General features: G+C 32.1%; 1 protein-coding gene and 2 long non-coding RNA genes across 5 annotated transcripts in view; 2 read left to right on the top strand and 1 right to left on the bottom strand.

Annotated features, from left to right (window-relative positions):
* LOC126739457 (uncharacterized) overlaps window positions 1-2,386 on the bottom strand; it is a 125,679-nt gene extending 123,293 nt beyond the window's left edge. The window contains exon 1 of one of the 3 annotated variants that reach the window (XM_050445140.1): window positions 1,975-2,386. In XM_050445140.1, coding sequence (XP_050301097.1) covers window positions 1,975-2,062 — 88 coding nt within the window. In that variant the 5' untranslated portion in view covers window positions 2,063-2,386. The remainder of the gene's footprint in view (window positions 1-1,974) is intronic. The other 2 variants (XM_050445141.1, XM_050445142.1) reach the window with 2 other exon arrangements.
* A 10,089-nt stretch (window positions 2,387-12,475) lies between these two features.
* On the top strand, window positions 12,476-14,276 carry LOC126739465 (uncharacterized). The gene is made up of 3 exons (XR_007661636.1): window positions 12,476-12,796; window positions 12,862-12,963; window positions 14,249-14,276. It is a non-coding gene; the product is annotated as an uncharacterized LOC126739465 (long non-coding RNA).
* A 1,731-nt stretch (window positions 14,277-16,007) lies between these two features.
* On the top strand, window positions 16,008-18,791 carry LOC126739460 (uncharacterized). The gene is made up of 4 exons (XR_007661632.1): window positions 16,008-16,257; window positions 16,992-17,118; window positions 17,185-17,447; window positions 17,517-18,791. It is a non-coding gene; the product is annotated as an uncharacterized LOC126739460 (long non-coding RNA).
* Window positions 18,792-21,288: the final 2,497 nt, after the last annotated feature.

The following is a 21,288-nucleotide window of genomic DNA, read 5'->3' as shown; positions in this document are numbered from 1 at the left end:
GATTAAATCTATAATACTTTGGGTTTTTTTAGTCAATCTAGTTGGCTCAGAAACATATTGACTTAGATTAAAAGTGTGTAAAATATTATTTAAGGTACTGGTGTTTGCAGAACAGTCATCCAAGAAATCAATATTAAAATCACCCAAGCACAATATTTTATCGGTAGTCCTAAAAAACTGTAAAAGAGTATCCTCAAAGCAAGCAAAGAACTTATTACAATTGGTATTGGGTGGCCTGTATATTACCCCTATCAAAAGACTCGAGCCATTAACAAGAACCTTAATCCAGATATGCTCCAGAAAATTTAATGTTTGATTTATACATAATTTATATTTTAGGAAACTTTTTATATAAACAGCCACTCCTCCCCCTCGTGAAGGTCTGTCTTGTCTGATTAGCAGATAACCATCAATATTTATGGAATTATTAGCAATATTATTAGACAACCAGGTCTCAGTAATGGCAAAAATATCATAACTGTAATTAGATATGTGGTTTTTTATATCATCGAATGAGTTCAGCAACGATCTAACATTTAAGTGTCCAACCTTTAACATATTATAAAAATTTTATTATTACTACTTAAGTCTATAACCAAATAACAAGCAAAAAGAAAAACTAGAATATGAAAAAATCTGTAAAACAAAGCATTATACTATAGCCGCTCTAATCTAGTAAAAAATTACTACCGCTCTATCCAGTAAAAAATTAAATGCGGCGAGTGATGGTCTAATGCGACTATATCGACGTTACATTAGTATTAATATAGGGCTATTACTTTCTGATTAAAAATTGTTGATCGGGTCTATGTCGTTTAGGAGTTTTATCTGCCCTATACTGCTTTTCCCACAATTTAGTACTAGGATAACCTTCTGTAATTCTTTTTTTGATCATGAGTCTTGAAAGTTTGATAGAAAAGTTTTCTCTTACCACATTTTAAATATGTCTAACTGCATAATTTTGTGTACATGATTTTTAGTTTAATTTTTTTCATTATTTTTTTACCACACAGTTTGAGGGCATTTTCCACATTACTAGTGAATTGAGTATATACTTTTAGATAATTCTTTTTTAGCCAATTTAATAAATTTGCCTTATTTTAATTAATTTTATTAATATTGCCATTTATACATTTAATATTTAATATAACCTTTTGCAACACCCTGTATAAATACTCCGCTGCAAACTTTGCTCTTCATACAACAGAATTCCTAATTAATTTAAGTTTTAGGTGTATAAATTGTGAAATTTTGACCAATTTACTAAATGTTTAAACGAGTGTGTATAATTGTTAATTTTAATTGTATAACTTATAAAGTTTTTGCTATACTTGCTTTTTATTTATACCTTTTGTAAATATTTAATTTTTGGTTTCTGCTGCTATAATTTTTACCTATTGCTTCTTTCGTTGCTAATTTGTGAATTAAGTTAATGCTAAATTGAGTAGGAGGTAATTCCTCGATTAATTAAATAAATGTTTTAAAAAGCGTGTATAACTGTCTATATTTATTGTATAACTTGTGAATTTTATGCTATAATCTCTTTTTATAATAATATAGTAATACATTTTTTTCATTTTTTTTGTTTAATTTCTGAATCCCAAATTTCTGTATCTATTAGGAAAGTTATGGGTCTTTCAGAAATTATATTAGGCTAATAGAAAAAGTGCAGATAAACGAAGGACTTTATGGAGACAACATTCAATTGACGGTGAGATGGAGGTTTCCTATCTCAGAAGTATTAATCTATGTTAGTAGAACTCTGGCATTCGCGAAGTGCGTATGTCACAAAATTTTAAAGGGTTAATATTTTAATAATATTTTAACGAGACTAGCTCTTCTAAGAAGCATTTCTGTACTCATGACATAGAAACTTTAGGTTAATTTTTGTATAAAGAGCACGCAACGCAAAGGGTGATGCCTGGTCTTAAACCTATTTAAATATCTAAGAAAAATAAATAATTTTGTACTTACTAGCAAGATCCCTAATATTTCTTTCCATCTCCATTCCTAAAAGTTTCTCATCAATGCCGAACAAAGTAGTTTGGTTAATTTTGTACATGGTTTAAAAAAAAAATCACAACAAATCACCACTGCTCGCGATTCTCCGCTTCTTCATAACAAAACTGACGAAAAAAAACACAGTATCAATCTAATTAAAAATGTAAAATATTATTTATGCCAATAATATCACAATCGCCAATTAGATAACATAAGGTTGACGAAAGGCGTGCACGCGTGAGGAGACTTAAAATTTTTTTTTTTTAATTACGCGGTCTGCATTTTGATAACATTGTCAAAAATTTCACAAGAGAGTTTTTTTTTGTTAGCGTCGTCTTCGACGTCGATTTCGTTACTACCGACGTCGCGACGGCGGCGGCAGCCGTCCATTGTAGTAATTAGCACGCGACGCTCTGTTCTAATGTGACGTCATCCTGCTGCGTGGAGGATGCCGCATGGTGGTTGTTACTCGGTTGCCACGTAAGCCTTAAGAACTTTTAAGGGTTGGTAAAATTGTGAGAAAATATTATATTGCTTACTTGGACGTAAATTTGATATTGGAAGTGTGTCTAGTCTTTATTTAATATTTATACAGGGTTACTGGTAATTCGATACATTCCTTTGGAGATGTGATAGCGGAGGGGGTAAGAAGTAAATTGAACCCTAATATGTATTATGCAAAAGTTGATAGTTTTCGACATATTTAATTTTTTCTGTTTTTCTTCAAAATGTAGACCTTAGTGGTTTAAAAGGCAGTTTCCAGAAAATCCGCTGTATATTTTTTTAACTTTTTAGGCAAAATACATGCTCAACACAATAGTGTTACGTTTGTAATGGCAAAAGTCCCGTAAATAGTTGTAACCATAGGTAAATTCTCGATGCAAAGTGTAATTTTTTTTCTTAAATAAAATACTACACTTTCTAGTTGATATTTTTTGAAAAAAAATTATGCTACATTCTTCAAAATTTTCTTAAAACTTCCTTATTACCTAAGCTAGCTCACAGGATACAAATGCTTAAAAGTTAGGTGACATGGTTTTTTTTTTAATTATAAATTGTAAAGTAACGCATTTATCAGTATTTACCTTCACAAATCTTGTTCAAAATGAGAGCCTCTATTGCGAATACAGGCTCGGCAGCGTCTCTCATTTCAGTCTTTGTTGTTCTAGTTGTTATTGTATTCCTGATCTGCTGGGCAGCGTTGGTTATTCTTTGGATAAGATCTTCCCGGGTAATTATTGGGGTTGCATAAACCAGTGCTTTCATTTGACCCCATATGCTATAATCAAGCGGGGTTAAGTCAGGGCAAGCTATTGGACCTGACCTACCAATCCAACGATTCGGGAAACGTTCATCCAGGAACTGTCGAACTGACCGCCGAAAATAAGCTGGATAGCCGTCATGTTGAAATATCATTCGTCCTCTAACGGCGAGAGGAATATCGTCAAAAAGATCTTGTAGGTCATGTCGTAAAAAATTTTCATAAATATCCCCGTTTAAATGGTCTGGGAAAAAATGTGGTCCTATTACATCCCGGCCAATAAGTCCCATCCACACATTTACAGAAAACTTTCTTTGAAAACTGGTTTCTCTTGTTAAACGGGGATTTTCTTCGGCCCAAAAATGAAGGTTATGAAAATTTGTAATGCCCTCATGACTAAACTTTGACTCGTCCGTCCACAAAATGTCGGTTAAAAAAGTTCTATTGTCTGCATCAGAATTTACATATAATAAATCTGCAGAATTCTACCCTTCTTATCGGGTCCCCTTCTTCCATTCCTTAAACAGGCGTATAATGGTAAGGATGGCTTCCCATTTGCCGAATCGTGGACCAAACTTTCCATTGCGATGATCCTGTTTGCTGCGCTACGGCATTAGTGGATATGGTTGGATCGTCTTCAAAATGTCTTAATATTTCCTCCTCATCTTCTGCTCGATAGATACGCGAGGAGCGCCAGCGTCACCTCTTCTTGGTTTTACGGATCCAGTTTCAGCGATAGCCTGGTAGGTCGAAGCAAAAACACGGACATTTGGAATGCGGCGGTTTGGAAAGCGACGTTGGTATTCTCGGCGAGACTCCGCGGCATTACCATTGCAAAACCCATAAACAAACATAATATCTGCATATTCAGTGTTAGTAAACGTGGCCATAGCGCAGAAACCAATAGAATACCTTCTTTGAAAACACGAGAAAAATAAACTCGAAACTCGTAGTTTAACTACTTTCCACAACAATTATTGCTGTCAGACTATCTACACATCAAATTTTTAACAATAAAATTAAAAAAACAAATTGTTGCTATAGTACTTAAATACCATAAAAGTAAATCCAACTTGGCATTTTTCAAGTGGGTTCTTACTATTAATAATAAAAATTCAAAATTCTGTTAAAATTTTTGGTAGTATTTATAGCCTATGAGTTAGCTTAGATAATAAGAAAGTTTTACGTAAATTTTGAAGAATGTAGCATAATTTTTTTTTCAAAAAATATCCACTAGAAAGTGTAGTATTTTATTTAAGAAAAAAAAATTACACTTTGCATCGAGAATTTACCTATGGTTACAACTATTTGCGGGACTTTTGCCATTACAAACGTAACACTATTGTGTTGAGCATGTATTTTGCCTAAAAAGTTAAAAAAATATACAGCGGATTTTCTGGAAACTGCCTTTTAAACCACTAAGGTCTACATTTTGAAGAAAAACAGAAAAAATTAAGTATGTCGTAAACTATCAACTTTTGCATAATACATATTAGGGTTCAATTTACTTCTTACCCCCTCCGTTTTCATTTTTTACAGTATTAAGTTTCCGTTTCTTTAACGGCAATTGATGTGAATGGAGGGACATTCTGGAAGTAAAATAGTTTATAATTTATTTACATTAAAAACATTGAGTCAAAATCGTCGAAAAATAAACAATTTGACAGGTAACTTTAATTTTAAAGTGCCTTTATTTTATATTTCCATAAATAAAAAGTGTGCATTCGACAGGTACAGTCTTGCCCAAAATAAGTTTACTCATCAAATTTTTATGTGGTGGAACTTAGCTAGAGATTCAGAAACGAAAATCATGTTTTTACAGTCGCCCAGACAAGTTTTGGTTTTAAAGTTCGCCATTTTGGATCCGCCATTTTGTTTTTTGTAATTGTGATAGCACTAAATTGCATTGTCATCGGAAATATGAATGTGTTTCAAATTTCACGTAAATCGGACATCTGGAATCTTTAAAGTGAGGTATCGCACTTGCATATCCGATTACTCCTTCTAGTACTTTCCATAAGAACCCATGAGTATAAATAAATCCCATTGATTTATCTTTCTCTCTTGCACTCAAAATTGGATTGGAATTTTATCTCAGGAACGAGAGATTAGAAAGTTAAAATAAAATGTATTGGACGTAGGACATTTTACACTCTTAGGTGAGTTAGTTTAATATTTACTTGAAAGGTTTTTTTTTCACTATTATTTATTCATTTATTCAATCAATATACGGGAAACCTCATTTTACAAAAGCTTTGGTTACAATATTAAATAAAGTAAAAGATGTATAATTAACATAATAAAAGTACTATCACGAACATAATTAGACAGTCTTCAAAACATATACACCAGAAATAAACACAATAAGAACACAATAAATTAAAATATTTGACCCAGTTGACCAATAAATCCAGAGAGTGAGCTTGCAAATGGATCAAGTTCAGGGTGAGAGTTTAAATAGGCAAGACTACGACAGATTGGAGAATGTAAAGAATAGTTGGAGTGACAGATTGGTAAAGCAAACAGTTCATGTCTCCTTAGGGTGCGTGCAGGGACCTTTAAATTAAAGCTGTTGATGAGAGCAGGGCAATCAATAAGCCCATGAATAACCTTATACATAAAGCTGAGGTCACTTTGAATCCTTCTAGATTTCAACGATTGAAGTCCCAATATTGCCTCCATGTCAAGTAGGTTATCCTGCATATTCAACTTGTAGGAACAGTACCAAGTAAACCTCTTTTGGACTCTTTCAAGTTGCATTTTGTGACAATTATAAAAAGGAGACCAAATGATCGAGGCATACTCTAAATGACTTCTAACTAATGAACAATAAAGTATCTTCAAAGTAGATATAGACATGTCACGACAAGTTCGTAAAACAAAACCTAATATCTGAGAGGCCTTCCCCTCCACAAGATCACAGTGTTCCCCAAATTTGAGCTGAGTATCAAAGACTACTCCTAAATCCTTTATTGAGTCAACAGAACTAAGTACTATGTCATCAATAGTGTATATATTATTCATTTTATTTTAAGGTCTAGAGAATCCAATTGAGTAGCACTTATTTATATTTAAAGAGAGATCATTCATATTAGCCCACTTTACAAAAGAAGTAAGATTGTGTTGTAAGATATCAGAGTCCCGCTGTGACTTAATAACACGGAAAAGTTTCAAATCATCTGCATATGCTAAATAATCACAGTCAGTTAAACACGTTACAAGGTCAGTCAGAAATAAATCAAAAAGCAATGGGGAACAGCGTCCCCCTTGAGGAACTCCAGAAGTCACCAAGATACTTCCAGATTCAGAATCTCCAATCCTAACACGCTGCTCACGACCCAGCAGCATGCTTCTAAACCACGTTAGAGATCTTTCACTAAAGCCAAGGGAACTAAGTTTTGCTAGTAATAACTCATGATTGACCCTGTCGAAGGCCTTCGAGAAGTCAGTATAAATTGAATCCACTTGATAACCATTCTCGAAGGCCTCCAGCAAGGCAACCTCATATAAAACAAGATTAGTAGAGGTAGATCTACCACTAATGAACCCATGCTGCCTCTCATCAAACACCCCCTTGCACGCCCACCTAAGCTGATCACATATAATATCATTCAAAATCTTGGGAATAGCAGACTGCCTTGAGATGCTTCTATAGTTCTCAATGCAATCCCTTTCACCAGACTTATACACAGGGATTATATAGCTTAATTTCCATATATTTGGAAGCTCACCCTCTGATATAGATCTATTAAACAACAAAAACAAAGGAAGTGATATACTATATTTAAGTCTGCTTAACATGTACTCAGGTATCTTATCAGGTCCACAGGAAAGTTTATTAGGTAATTTAGAGAGTTTATCAAATACCTCAGACAAGCCAATATCACAAATAGAAAAATCAAGCCTATTCTCTAAACTAAAATTGGGAGTTCTTACATTACTGTTGCAATAAACATTAGAAAAAAAATTAGCGAATAAATCAGCTATATCTTTACTATTATCTGCACTTTTGTTATTATAAAACATACAGGTAGGTAGAGTCCATAAAATAAGAGAATATGCCGGTGACGTCAGACTTCGCGCATCTAAGCTGGCTATCGTTAAGCGTAGAAGCGTAGAATTCTAGCAGATGTGAAAGAGAGAGATGCATGTATTCACGGTCAAGTAAAAATAATCAGGGAAATATGGGGCCTCCCCATTATTGATTTTTTGGTTTAAAGTGGGTTTGTGCGCATTTTACGTCACCGGCATATTCTCTCATTTTATGAACTCTAGATTGTGAGATTTTCTTTGCTGGTTAACAAATGACCAGAACTTTTTAGGGTTATCAGTAATATTGCTTTCAGTGTTGATTAAATAGTTGTTATAATCTCGTCTGGCCAAAATCTTACATTCAGACCGCATTGCAGCAAATAATTGAAAATCCCTCTGGTAGCCGCTTACTCTATATTGTTAGTGTGCTTGCTTTTTCAATATTATTTTTGTCCTCAATTCAGAGGTAAAGTAAGAGCATAGAGAAATGAATATTAAAAGAGTGTTTGAAAGGTAGCCTAAATTGATCATCAAGTTTTAAACCTTAACCTAAGATATTTAGTTCGGTTAGACGGCATCGAGGGCCAACTTCTGTCATAATTGTCATTATTATTATCGATTTTCTTTCCTTCCTTGCCATCACCCACCTTCGCATCATCGATCGTCGCCATTGCTTATTCCTTTTTATTTGGGCGTCCATTGGGTGTGTTCTTTTGTTTTTTTCTCAACAAAAAATAGTTAAAAATGTAGCTTAAAGTCATTAAAGTGTAATTTCATCATATAGGCAGAAGCTTTTTTGTTGTTTTATTGTGTGGTTTCAGATCCCTAGGATGGGGTAAGTGCAATTTTTTTTATCAAATAGTTTTCACCATGTTGTAGGTCACCTAAAATTGTTGTTTACCATTTTAAAACTGCCCTAATAATGTCATCACCAGGAAAATTAATTTTTAAATGCAAGGCACCCACTTGTTCTAATACATACTATTGTCCTGTTGAAGATTCATACAAAAATAAAATTTTCTTTAAATTTCCTGAAAGTGACATTATTAGGAGGTCCCAATAGTTTAAAATACTTGGTTTAAGCCCAACCTCAACAAGGTGTTATTTATGTCAAGACCATTTTGAGGATATTTTATTTACTAGTGCTATACATACTCATTTAAGAAAATGTGCTCTCCCAATTGCTGGCCCAAGTATTATTCAAAATGCCCCAGTACTGGTTGAGGCACAAGTACCTTGGGAAGATACATTGACTTTATTACCTGCTATCATAATCCAGCAATCTCAATATAATGTTCAGAATGAACATAATTATGCTAGACCACTTTTTACTAGGTCTGACGAAAGGTATCATCAGTGCTTTGCTGCTAGGAAGTACCAAAAGCACAATAAGTGAAACAACTTCCATTCTACCAGGTCACTACTCAAGGAGGTACCTCACCTCGATAAGGTAGGAGTAAGATCCAGGGATGCTCTTTGAATATTTAAGAAAAAGGACCGATGACATCTAGAATTAAGGGTATACATCAGTGTCAACTAATTTTTAATATCATACTCTCCATAAAGAATATTTTAATTACAGGATTAGTTTTTATATATTACCACTCCCCTAACATTTTTGGGTACCCTCTGTACAAAAAAGTAGGTAGTAAACGTAAAATTTTTAGGGCATATTTTTGAGAAATATAGTTCTTATGTCTGTAAATAATTAATTTATAAATTTGATAAATTGTAATTTTTGTATCATATCCTCAAAATGTAAAATGTAAAAAGCAAAATATATACCATGGAGTGTTGTGCTAAAGCAGCACAAAAACAAATTGTATCAGGATCCCTTTTAAGACAATAAATTATAAACTTACTTTACAACTGACTTAAATTCTACCCCTACCCTTGTTAATTTGTTGATAACAGTGAAATTAACATTATTAGTATCGAGCATTTAATTCTCAAAATAGGACTAAATATATTATACCTAATCTCTAAAATATTGTCTTACATAATTGACCCATTAAATCTTTTTTTGATAGCGTATTGGGCTGTAAAATCTCTTTCACATTCTCTAAAAATCAGTGAAAAGGTGCAATTAACGATTTATTTTTTTGAAGGTCCTAAATGCATTAACTTAACAGCTTAAAAGTAGATTTGATGAATTTAATGTCAAAACACTAACGTATTCAATTAAAAAATGTATAAAATAAACTTAAATTACAAACATTATCACTCTTAGCCTCTTCAAAAATTAAATTAATACACTTGCACTATTTCATAATTTTTTAGAGTTTGTGATCGAGATTCACAGCCTTTATGCTGTTAAAAATTGATTTAATGGGTCAATAATTTTAAATTTCGCGCCATTCAAAAATTTTGAATAGCCGAACTAAAATAATTGACATTTGTCACAGTCGGTAAAATAGTCTACTGTAATACCGATCCGTCATAGAAATGACAGGCAGATTTCTATGACGGATCGGTATTACAGTAGACTATTTTACCGACTGTGACAAATGTCAATTATTTTAGTTCGGTTAGACCGCAACCGCACGCTGCAATCGAGTTTAGGGTAAAGATGATGCCTACTTGTCACTATGGGATTGAACCCTCTCATACTTTTAATTACTCTATGAGTAAGAGGGAAAATTGGAGCTTCTGTACACTTTAGTTGGAACAAACATAGCTAGACCCAGATTAATGATTTCATAAAAAGTGTTGAATAGTTAAATAAAAATGTTTATAGAGTTGAATACTTTTATCCTGAAAAAGACTACCCCACTGTATACTCGAAAGAAAGCTGTTAAATCCAATATAATTGACATATTTGAAATCAAGGTAAGTATGCTCTACTTTCAATTGAGGGGGATGCATAACAGCTATCTCACCAACATAAGGAATATGGTGCATACTCTACTATTCTAAAGAACGTAAATATATATCTCTTGCTTAGTATTTTATATGATTGTTTCAATTAAACCAAAATAACTGAGCACATTTTATTCAAAACAAAAATATATTTTCTATAAAATATTACAGTTTTTGCAGAGTTTGCACAGAAATATAACTTTAAGGAGTAAAATAACAAAAACAAATATTTATGCCCAATTGAGCCTAAATTATCTAAACTAAAAAAATAAATGTTTAACACCATTACATTGCTAGATCAGTTCTTACACATGCGGAAATAAAAAATTTCAAGAAATTTATATATACCGATATAAATACCGAAAGAAAAAAAAAAAGTAACAAAAAGTGTAACAAAATAAACATGTTTTCCTTTAAATGAAATTAAAGTACCTACATAATCATACATACATATATTTACATATACATAGTTATATAGAAATATCATTTTATAAATAAAAAAGTCACTTAGAATTATTGGCTTTGCATGGTAAACTTTTCCAACTTTCTTTTCTTCTCATTTTAAGAATCTTCCTCGACAACATTGTTTTTGTCTTTACTATAGTTATTAAGGAGGATATTGGAAAAGGTATTAATACACTTTTCGCTAGGGGAATATAAATCGTTACTGCACTTACAATAATTGTACTCGTCTACTTCAAGTTCTGCTCGCCCTAAAAAAACTCCAGTTTTTTTAGGGCGAGTGTTTTGAAAATTATTTTATGGGAAAACGTAGTGAAAGTTAAAAACGTTTTTTCATATCTCTCGGACATAATCGTTTGAAATTAAGTATATGTACTTATAATTACTTTATTAAAATAATCTTTTGCGTACTTAAGCCCACCCCTGTCAAGAAACTTAATATAATTAAAAATGGGACTATCATTTTCGATATCCAACTCAATACATTTTTCTAATGTCATAAAATCGTAGCATTTTAAACATTTTTGGTTTTATTTTGTGTGTTATAAAACCAGTTATACAGGGTGTTTCACTTTTTTGTAACAGGACTTTAACAGTATTTAGAAAAATTAATTTTAAGGTAGGTTTCTCATATAAATATTGATTTTCAAACTTTTTGTTTCTGAGATACAGGGCCAAAGAAAAAGAGAAAAAAGAAAGTTTCCTAAAAAAAAAAGTTTTTATTTTTTAATATCCGAACTATCAAAGATATTGAAATCGAAATTGGTATAAACAATTCTAGGATAAAGGGTCATAATCGTAAATAATGTCATGTTTCTACGTTGGCCAGTGGCGTAGATATGACTAATTAATAATGTTAATGTAAGTAAAAAGTAGCACGCCACTGGATTAATTCGATTAACCGATCATTTCTAAATAGTGCATTTAATTGTAAACAAAAATGCCCTCTTGATATTTTTTCATATCTGACTCCGTTTTCTCCTCAAATTGGGTTGTAAAAATCACTTAAGATTTGAAGATAAATTTATTTCAACCGTCTAATAAATCGCAACATAGAACAATACCACAAATACTTATAACTTATTTATAACAAACAACAGATTACAAGAACACAACAAACAATTAACAAATTTAAAGAAGGTGTTCGAAATGTGAACCATTTTCTGCAATACATAATTCACATCGACGAATAACCGAACGTGAAATGTTATTTATAATTTATATTAATTTATTTTATTAATTTGAATAGTGTGCCATGAAATAAAAACAGTGTCATAAAATGTAAATGTCATATTAGTATTATCGTGTCAAATTGCAATTGCGTTCTCAAAAAGTGTTATTTGTTTATTTCTTCTTATCGTTTTTGTGTCAAAATGCCATTTATGTTTTCAAATCAAGAGTTAGCGGATATCCACTTTATTTATGGGGTTGCAAATGGAAACTCCGCAGAAGCAACCCGGGAAGCGTATTTCCAGAATATACTTAACCACAGCGCTGGACACCATAGCATGCCGCCCCATTGGCCAGACGAAAATATACTCACGCAGAACACCTCCGCCTAAAACATACTCGGATACAACGCGCCATTGTTGCAAGGCGCCAATAGTGAAAACATACTCTAGACGTTGATTGAATATTTGGAAAGATACGCAACCTTATGGGCTAAAGCGTGACCGCAAATATGCGTGAAAAATAGATGGCGATTCTCTCCAGTATGCGCGAAAATAATTTCGTCCGTCGCTTCTCATTAGTAATCGGCCGATCATCCCAGAGTTGTGTGGGAGAGTTTTTGCACAGGTTCGTGTTTGCCGTTTTACAATTTGGTAGTTGTTAAAAATTTTTCTTGCATATCATAATCACAAATAGATAGATATATGTAAATGTGTTTAGTTTATGAGACAATGGCTCCTTTAGGCAAAATTAATCAGTGTGCGTATCGTGGGTGCAATAATGTAAGAAAATGTAAAAACAATGTTCTCAGTTTTTTCAAATTTCCGATTTTAAAACCAGTGTTGCTTAACCAGTGGATAGAAAATATAGGCAATGCGGAAACATATGTTATGGATGAAAATTTATTAAAAAACAAAGTGGTTTGCGAGAAACATTTTGACAAAATATATATTGCAGTAAGTAATAAGCGAAAGAGACTTTTAAAATCAGCTGTACCAATTTCATGGAAAGGTATTATTTTTGGTATTTTACTGTTTCCTTCCAAATTAGTGTTATAAATTTACTCTAAATTATAGAACCGGCCTCTAGAAACACAATTTCTTTGCCTGATACCTCATGTAACGCTCAAAGCCTTGAGAGTTTAGATGCAAAAGTTTCATCAATAAATTGGGAAAATGGTAAGTAAAGAATATTATAATATTACTTAAACTTGACACTTTACTTTTGATAGGCAGATTTTTTTAACTGTTGTATTAAAAGTACATGAGTGGGTATATTTTTAATGCTCATTCTCGAGCTCGCATTACTGAAAATATTCCTATTTGCCCTATTGCATATTTTCAAACCCTTTTACAAGTTGGTGACAAACCTTACCTATTACGACAATAAGTATTATAATATTATTATAACTATAATTATTATTATAAATTACTTACATATAGACAGGATAATTCTTTTAATGCACAAATGTAAATGGACGATAGATCTCATCATTTTAGGATAAAAAGTTTTTTTGTTTTTTAGCAAAATTTGGAAATGCCTATTTATTTTAAGAAAGCTTCGCTTTTCAAAAAAAGTTCTACAGCAAACAAATATTTTAAATTTAACAGGCCATTTAATTTGCTAACTAGAAGATGTTAAAGACGTATCACAAACATTTTTGGGCGGGATAAAGAAGCTTTTTATAGGATATTACTTTTTATTTATAGGGTCTATATTTATATCTATAGGTATATCTATAGGTATATATTTATTTATGTAAGATTTATGTTCATTAATTCTTATTGGTAATGGTCTACAGGTTTCACCTATGTAAAATTTACCACAAGTACAAAGAATTTTATATATTAGATTTTTATTAAGTTCATTTTAATTGAAAGGTTAAGTTTTTCTTAATAAATATCGTAATGTGTTTTGTGATTTAAAAATAATTCTTATGTTAAATTTTTAGCAATGCTTTTTATCTTATAAGAAAAACTTGGAATAAATAGTAAAATAAGATTTGTCGTAAAAATTGGTTGATTCAATTTTATACGTGCATTATCAAACTCTAATTAAACTAACAAACTAAAATAATTATTTTGTATTAAGATATCTTTAATAAAATATTTTTCAGTTGTTAAATATTGATTATTACAAGTAATATATTTTTAATGGTGTTTTATAAATTGATTTTTGCTATAAGTGACGTAATACCCAATAAAATAAGTAACTTATAACAGATCTAAGTAATAAAATACAGTGAAAACTACTTTTGGGTGATTACTTTTCAATTTTCTGTTAGATACTTTAGCCTTTGACGGTGTTTCGAAAATCGTAATATTATTATATATATTTATAATAATCCTAATATTTAATAAACAAAAAACTGAATGCACTGGTCAATTTTGAGCACTTGTACTTAAATGTCTCTAAATTTACCAGATAGTATAATACAAGTCTTTAGAAAGTTTTTCTTTGTAGATACAATTGATACAAATGTATTGCCTGGCACGCATATTCAAGTTGATATTTGGCAGCACAATCCAGTATTATTTTTAAATTATGTGTTAGTAATATGTCGATTAATGTGCCTATTTTATATCATAGAAGTACCATGTCAACAAGTAGGTACCGTTTATTTCAACGTATTTATGAAAAAAGTATGTTTTGAATTTATTGAAATTCGAAATTGTATTTAAAAGAGAGAGATATATAATATTTAATAGGGATGATTCCAACTACTCACTAGAAATTACCTCGTTGAAAAAGTAATTAAAAGGGTTATTCAAAACTGCAAGTGGCCAATATGGCGTCGACAAGAAGAAACAAAGTTGATTATGACTCTCTAAAGAAGGAACGTCGGATTTAAAAGTTAAAGATGTTAACTTGTAAATGAGAGAAAGTGTTTACAACAATGTATAAATGATTTTATTTTATATTTTCAAATAACGCCAGAAAAAAATAACAAACCATTTTGCCAAATTTCACCTTTTTCCTGAATATTAGGAAGTATTTGGCATTTTTCCAATTTTTAGATTGCATTTATTCAATCATTGCGTTTATATTGCGCAACTTTCGCCTAATTAAACCATTTACTGCTCATCCCTATTTTGGACATCCTGTATAATCGCGATGAGACCCTTCATACTGTTAAACAAAATATTTGTTTTTTTTTCTTATTAACTTTTTCTAGTTTTAAGAATTAGTAATTAAGTGTTTGCCTGTATTGCAAATTAAAATGTGGTCTATTTTCTATATTTTATAGTGTTGTTACACCCTTATTCAAAACCTTTTAAATTTTGCGATTTTATTTTTATATTAATTTCAGTCAAAGGTATCTATTTTTCAATATTTTTGTCAAAAAAAAGTGTGATTCACAGATCTCACTACCCTACACAGTTTTTGAGATATTGGCTGGTTTCACAAACCCGTATTGTCAAAAATCACATTACGGGCTACTTTTTGCAAAAAATTATTGACTCTAAAAAACTATAGTACCGTATATAGATCTTAAATTTTTAATGATTTAATTTACTCTTTATATTTACGTGAAACCTACCTATATCATCACCTTTATTTAATATTTTTGTTAATTTTCTAATTAATAAATAAAAGCTTATTGAATTTTTGTTTTGTTTTTATTTATTTATTTTTGTCTCAAAAAAGGATTTTGGTAAGTAATTTATTATTTGTTAATAAAATTTAAGTTGTAAGAGATAGCACCTTCCAATACATTACTTGACCACCACATTTATCTAGTTATTTATGTGAGATCACAGCGCATTTAAATATCGGCAATAACAAAATAAATAAAAGCGCTGTTATCATCATCGCCCTTGTCTTAAAAAAATATCCAACACGGCCGCGTAACCGGAGATTCCAGCGTCGTTGAAAACCTGACTCAAAGACGCCAAAAGCCAAGTCCACGCAGCTAAAATAAATCGTTCCTAGATTTGACGCTTCGCGGCAGCACCACACGGTGCACGAAACTGAACGGCAATCCGATAATCGACCGGGTACACTTTTTAACACAGGACTGCGTATCTTCCCAAATATTCAATCAACGCTCTAGAACACCTCGGTCAAAAACATATAAGGTGACAACGCGCCGCACGAGGCGCTATATTGGGTTGCTCTAATGTTATGTAAAAATTGGTAGTTAGCGACTTTTCGCGTTTGTGTAGTGCGATAGTGGTCATGGAAAGCCTAAAAGTAAGCCTAAAAGAAAGCCTAAATTACTCCAAACTCTAGTCGGTGACGCAGGCGATGTGAATATAACAGAATATAATGGAAACGAAAATTATGAAGCTGTGTTGCGTTTAAAACTCGCTAACGAGGAAGATAAGGACGTCAGTCGCCATTGTACTGAATGGATGCAAAAATTTTGTACTGCTACAAAAACTCAGTGGATAGTAAGGATATCGTGGCCTAACTTGAAGAAGTTAATTTACCGGAAGTTTTATGTTTGCCACTATAGTAATTTCAATAAGGTACTGGAATCTGTTTTTAGTTTTATGTTTTTTATTTAGTTGTATAAGTATTTTTGTAGTTAGTTATCCAATAAATAAATATTAAGATTGTCCTTGTATCTAAACAAACACTTAAATAAGTTTCTTCTTTTTATCATAATTATTAATAGTTATTACATCTATTAAATATGTTTTTATTTCAAAATAATATTCTAATCTTGAGCAGCCCAATTCTAATTCCTGACTATATTATAAATGCGAAAGTAACTCTAACGTTCTGTCTTTCTCTCTATTAAGTTTTTACGCCTTAGCCGTCGATTTTAATGACATAGACTACTTTTTCATTAACGCAATTTTGTAAATATATAATAAAAAAATTATTGCTAGTTTTTCGTGTTGTTGATCTTTGGTTTGTTTTTTAAAGTATTTAAACAGTACGGTAAAATTAAATCGATTTTTATATATGTATATTTTAACATATGGGTCAGGAATTTTTTAAACGGCCTTGAAAAAGACTAAAAACATACGAAACGTCGGCGAATATTTAATAAAACTGGCCTTTTATTTTATCCGATACCCGCTGACTACTCTATTCATTTTTTAAATTTAATTACAAAATTCCATAACCGTCCAGCTTCCATCCAAAAAAAAATGGTCACGTTAAGTATACCTACCTACGAACTCTCACGCAGGAGTGGTGGCGCGTGCAATTTTCAAGGGTGTCTTATTTTCTATTGTGTGTTTTATGTTTTCAGGCATCAAATGAAAAGAGAAGACGTAAGCTTTGCCGTCAGAAGGGAAAGGATTGTAAAGCATCAGTTGACATAAAAATTAAAAAGATTAATAAGGATACTAAAAAAAGGCTTTTCAGCTCTTGTATTTGTAAGTAAATCTCTTCATCGTTCATGTCTACTAGTAGTTGACTACCTATATACTGATTATTTGCAGATATCTTTTAAACATAAACATCATATTCACGTCGCAGAAGCTTATAGTTTTCTTAAGATTTCCACATAAACAAAATCAATGTTTTTTCAATATTTTGATGATGGGCTGGGTCCAACAGTGGTGAAGAATATGCATGAAATGAAGCTCCTAAGCATTTACAGGAATAATTCGGATGTAACAAGTCAGAAAACTGTTGAAATATTAGCCGATTGTCAACAAAATCCGAAAGACAAAGAAATTAATTATTTGTATGATGTCTGGAGGTGAGTAGCATTCGTGACCTCAGCTAAAGGGATAATTTTTTAAATATATAATTTTATTTCTATTTCTAGACGTAAACATTTTGGTGATAGAAAACTAGAAAACATAGTTTCTAAATTGGCGCAGAAACAAAAGAAATATGCCCAAAATGGTTTCGAAGTGTATATTGAAGAAGATCCCTTCGTGGTCTTGATAATATCTCCTATAATGCAAAGAGCGGATAGTCGACGATTTGCGGGAGAGATATGTTTCATTGATTCCACTGGATCATGTGACCAGACATCGACCGTTGTTGATTTTATTATAGGTGGTAGTAAAGTTGGAGGCATTCCATTAGCATGCTTATTGCATACTTCTCAAACAGAATTGAATTATACATCGTGTTTTTAGCTTCTGAAAAAATTCACTCCAAATGGTTTTGGTGGTAATGGCTCGCTTAATATTATTATGACCGGTGATTCACATGCCGAGCGAAATGCTTTAAAATTGGTGTATCCTCATTCAAAATTACTACTTTGTAGTTTTCATATTTGTCAGGCAGTCTGGCGATGGCTATGTGATACAAAAAATGGTATTGACAAGAGTGATAGAAAAAAACTAATGAATGAGTTTAGGTCCGTTTTGTATGCTTCTTCTTCTGAAGAATGTGTAGAGATATATAATGAACTGCATAATTCCTGCAGATATCAAAATTTCTCCAAATACTTGACAACATTATGGAAACGCAAGGATGAATGTTGTTCACATTATAGAAAAGCTTTAATTACCAGAGGACATAATACAAATAATTTAGTTGAATCTTCCATAAGAGTTCTAAAAGATATAGTTTTGGAGCGGTGCAAGACATTCAATGCCGTAGCTTTGTTAGAAATTATTATTAACGTTCTTGAAAAGTACCATTTCAGGCGACTAATTGCTTATGCCAATTACCGGCATAATACAAATGAAATATTGTTCAGTAAATTATTGGGAAGAGCCGAAAATTTACTGGTGCAAAAAAAAAGACAATCAAACATACTTAGTTGCTTCATCAGATCCGAAAATGTTCTATACAGTACATCTGGATTAGTTTCCTTGTGAGCAGTTACAAAGGACATGGACGAAAAATAAAAGTTCAACCGAGCGCTTTAAGTCGAAGGAGTCAAGGGGTAAAACGAGGTTCGCAAAGGATGCAAAGTGGGCGTCCTGCAAAGAAAAGGTCACATTCCCTAGCAAGTAATATTAATGAAGATAAGCTAAGTGCAAAAATTCACTAGCAAACAATATATTTCGTTTATAATTTGGAAATGCGATATTTAAAATTTAGAGTTAATATTAATAATGTGCGCATTCCAAATCACTAATTATCTAGCGTTTTATTTATTTTGTTAAAATGGATTGCAGGCGACAGCGTTAAAATTTCCGTAGATCAATTATTATACAAATACTTTGTGGCGCGCTCGTTGTCGCCGTGTGTGTTTTCGACGGAGGTGTTCTACTCAAGTACCTTTTCGACTAGACTAGCGTTATAGGCGTGTATGCTTTCGACGGGGATGTTCTGCGTGAGTATATTTATAATAATGTAAATTTTCGAATAGAGAGAAATAGGCAACAAATTTTGCGTGAGTTCAACAGAGATCCTACAACAAGTATTAGAAGAGTTTCCGCTGGTTTAGGAATTTCAGCTTCCCGTGTTTACCGAGTGTTAAGACGGGATCATAGACGTCCTTATCATTTGCAGCCTGTTCAGGGATTACAACCAGGAGATGAAGAACAAAGAACTGCATTTTGTCGTTGGATTCTTAATGCAGCTAATAATACTCCAAGTTTTTTAAATAACGTGTTGTGGAGCGATGAGTCGTGCTTCACTCGGCGTAGAGTGGTCAGTTTCCATAATCAGCACATTTGGGAGCATGAAAATCGACATGGAATTCGACCAAGAAACTTCCAGCATGAATTTAGTGTTAATGTCTGGATTGGTATTTATGACAATCGACTTTTTGGACCATATTTTTTGCCACCACGGGTAAATGCTGCAGCCTTCTTGGAATTTTTAGAACGGGAGCATGCGAATATGTGGGAAGATATTCCTTTAAATTTAAGGAGACGGAGTTGGTTCCAGCTTGACGGTTGTCCTGCGCATTATGGGAGAATTGTGCGAAATTGGTTGGATACCCATTATCCAGAAAGGTGGATGGGTCGTGGAGGGCCAGTAGCGTGGCCTCCACGATCCCCAGACTTAAACCCCTTAGACTTTTCAGTATGGGGATTTTTAAAAGAGAGAGTGTATGCGACACCTGTTCCAACAAGGGATGACTAGAATTAGGATTGCTTGTAATGAAATAGTACCATTTTTAAATAACATTTCACGTTCGGTTATTCGTCGATGTGAATTATGTATTGCAGAAAATGGTTCACATTTCGAACACCTTCTTTAAATTTGTTAATTGTTTGTTGTGTTCTTGTAATCTGTTGTTTGTTATAAATAAGTTATAAGTATTTGTGGTATTGTTCTATGTTGCGATTTATTAGACGGTTAAAATAAATTTATCTTCAAATCTTAAGTGATTTTTACAACCCAATTTGAGATACGAAAAAATATCAAGAGGGCATTTTTGTTTACAATTAAATGCACTATTTAGAAATGATCGTTTAATCGACTTAATCCAGTGGCGTGCTACTTTTTTAGTCACATTAACATTATTAATTAGTCATATCTCCGCCACTGGCCAACGTAGAAACATGACATTATTTACGATTATGACCCTTCATCCTAGAATTGTTTATACCAATTTTGATTTCAATATCTTTGATAGTTCGGATATTAAAAAACAAAAACTTTTTTTTTTGGGAAACTTTGACGCCCTGTATCTCAGAAACAAAAAGTTTGACGATCAATATTTATATGAGAAACCTACCTTAAAATTAATTTTTCTAAATACTGTTAAAGTCCTGCTACAAAAAAGTGAAACACCCTGTATATATCAAAACCATTAGATCAGTTTGAGATATGCTTATTTCATTATAATATAGCGAATCATCAAAATTACTAATAATAGTATTAGTAGTAGTACTATTAACCACGGATTTTTCTGCTGACGTCTCGGTTGTATTTAAAAAATCTTTTAAATGAAATTTTCCCTTTGTGCTTGAAGTTAAATTTATTGAACTTAAAAGTTTTAATTTTACTTCAGACTCTAATATTTGGGTTAAAGAAGATTTAGTACATGGAATTGAGCTCCGCTGATTTGTCTATATTGTCCAAAGCGAGGTTCTAAATCATCAGTCTGTATTTTACCAAACAAAATATATTCAAAATTTAACTCATTTATGCAATAGTTTGAAAGAGCAATTAAAGTTTTTGTTGTGTGTGTTAAGGAAAACTGTGTTTCTTCGGATAGTTTACCATGTCGCTTATTTCTAGTTTTTTTTTTCTGTAACACCTTGTACTTCTAAATTATTCCACTTTTCTAGCCATATTAAAAAATTTTTGAGGAATGTTATTTGCACATTAGTGTCAGTATAAACTGGGGATTGAAAGAGATCTCTTAAATTATGATCTTTGAACTTAAACTTGACGTTTACAATTTTCCACCACACCAAAACTGTTTCTAAAAATAGGATGGTACCTTTAGCTGACGAGGCACTAGTAGTTTTTAGCCCTGCGATATTTTTTTCATCAAAAACTTTTACACAAAGATTGACATTTTGCCTTTCAATACTAGTTGGATAAAGCACTTTTTTGCATAGACTGGGAGCTAATTTTACAGTTTTACCTTCTTCTTCCCGATACAATTTCTCTAAATTAATTCAAATCACTAAATTTTGCCGTTAATTTATCTATAGAATTTGAAGTTGGCGAAA

This window comes from Anthonomus grandis, chromosome 8, assembly GCF_022605725.1.
Source record: "Anthonomus grandis grandis chromosome 8, icAntGran1.3, whole genome shotgun sequence".
NCBI lineage: Eukaryota > Metazoa > Arthropoda > Insecta > Coleoptera > Curculionidae > Anthonomus > Anthonomus grandis.
Note: the sequence above shows the minus strand (reverse complement) of the source record. Positions and strands in the feature narration are given on the sequence as shown.